Here is a 1,850-nt window from a genome sequence, read left to right on the forward strand (position 1 = left end):
CTTCTTCGAGGTTAGGCTAGATACTTACTGGGTACGCGTTGATTTACGTACTTATGCTACACTTCTGCACTGATTGTGCAGGTACTGAGATAGGTATATTTGGGGGTCATTTGGGCGCATAAGCGTAATTGCTGAGGAGACTTTGTGGTGAGCTGCTCCTTATGTTATGATCTGCAGCACATAGAGTTTCCGTCATATATCCATTTATTGTATTCTATCTATTTTCTATTTCAGACAGTTGTGTACCAGTACTGTATATTTTAGTATATACTCATGCACTTGTGACACCGATTTTTGGATATTCCTAGTGGATGTTTATGGTATTTATCTAGGATTGTCACCTTTTCCTTTCATGTTTTTATTTATGTTTCATATCTCCATGTTTTCTACGCCTAATTTCCTATTTAATAAAACCCATAATTTCAAAAATAATAAAATGGATTATTAAGTTGATAGTTCAACGCTGGTTTGCCTAATGGCGACATTGGGTGCCATCACGACCTACAGCTGGAATTGAGTTATGACATATGCCATTAACTAACAATGAAGCCGAGTACGAGGCTTTGGTTGTAGGACTTGAATTCGCTCGGGGGCTAGGCTTCCAGGTCATCGAAGTAAAGTGCGACTCCCAGCTAGTGGTAAACCAAGTAAATGGAATTTTCAATACCAAAGAGGAGTGCTTGCAACAATATTTGAACAAGGTTCAAGCATTACTAGCCTGGTTCAGGGAGTGTTCAATCATCCATATTCCAAGAGAGGAAAATGTGGAGGCAGATGCATTAGCCAATTTGGGTTCGTCCACAGAAATGAAAGGATCTGATTCCGACGCGATAGTTAAAATACTATATTCGGTATTGGATGTAGACGGCTACTCTGAAGTTGATTCAACTAACTTAATATGGGATAGGAGGAATAAGTTCATTGAATATATAAGGCATGGCAAATTGCCTAAAGACCCAAAAGCATCACGGGCATTACGGACCAAGGCTGCCCGTTATTGTCTTGTTGACGGACAGTTACACAGGAGGTCGTTCCAAGGACCATTGGCTCAGTGTTTAGGGACATTGGAGGCTGATACGTGATGAGAGAGGTTTATGAAGGAGTCTGCATGAATCATTCCGGTGCAGACTCGTTGGTTCTCAAGTTAGTCAGAGTTGGCTACTATTAGCCCTGATGGAGCAAGATGCAAAGACGTTTGCATAAAAGTGCAATAAATTTCAATGTCATGCACAATTAATGCATCAACCACCGGAGCTTTTGCATTCGGTGGTGTCTTTGTGTCCATTCATGAAATAGGGAATAGACATAATTGGTCCCTTATCACAAGAGGTCGGTAAGGTAAAATTTCTTTTGGTTTTAACTAATTATTTCACTAAATGTGTTGAAGCATGTGCTTACCAAAATATCGAATAACGAGAAGGCATTGATTTTATATAGGACAGCATCGTCTGCCGATTGGGAGTACCAAAAGAAATTACTTGTGATAACGGGCCACAATTCATAGGTTTCAAAGTCACAAAGTTTTTGAAAGGATTGAAGATCAAACGAATTACATCTTTACCATACCACCCGAGTGCTAATGGACAGGCGGAGTCAACCAATAAGATAATTATTCAAAACCTTAAAAAAAGTTATAAGATGTTAAGGGCAAAAGGCCAGATGAGCTACCATGTGTTTATGGGCATATCATACCACGGCGAAGTCAAGCACGGGTGAAACACCTTTATCACTTGTATACGGTTTAGAGGCTTTGATACTGGTAGAAGTGGGGGAACCAACCTTAATGTTTTCCCGAACAAACGAAGAAATAAATAATGAAGCCTTGCTTATTAAACTAGATTTTCTTGAGG

The 1,850-nt window shown here is 39.7% G+C and overlaps 1 protein-coding gene across 1 annotated transcript; it reads left to right on the forward strand.

Annotated features, from left to right (window-relative positions):
- Positions 1 to 527: 527 nt before the first annotated feature.
- On the forward strand, positions 528 to 1,082 carry LOC138901788 (uncharacterized). Its single transcript, XM_070189580.1, has one exon. It carries the CDS (start codon positions 528 to 530, stop codon positions 1,080 to 1,082), a length of 555 nt encoding a protein of 184 aa, XP_070045681.1.
- The last annotated feature ends 768 nt before the right edge of the window (positions 1,083 to 1,850 follow it).

The sequence above is a fragment of the Nicotiana tomentosiformis genome, chromosome 11 (assembly GCF_000390325.3).
Source record: "Nicotiana tomentosiformis chromosome 11, ASM39032v3, whole genome shotgun sequence".
NCBI classification, from domain to species: domain Eukaryota; kingdom Viridiplantae; phylum Streptophyta; class Magnoliopsida; order Solanales; family Solanaceae; genus Nicotiana; species Nicotiana tomentosiformis.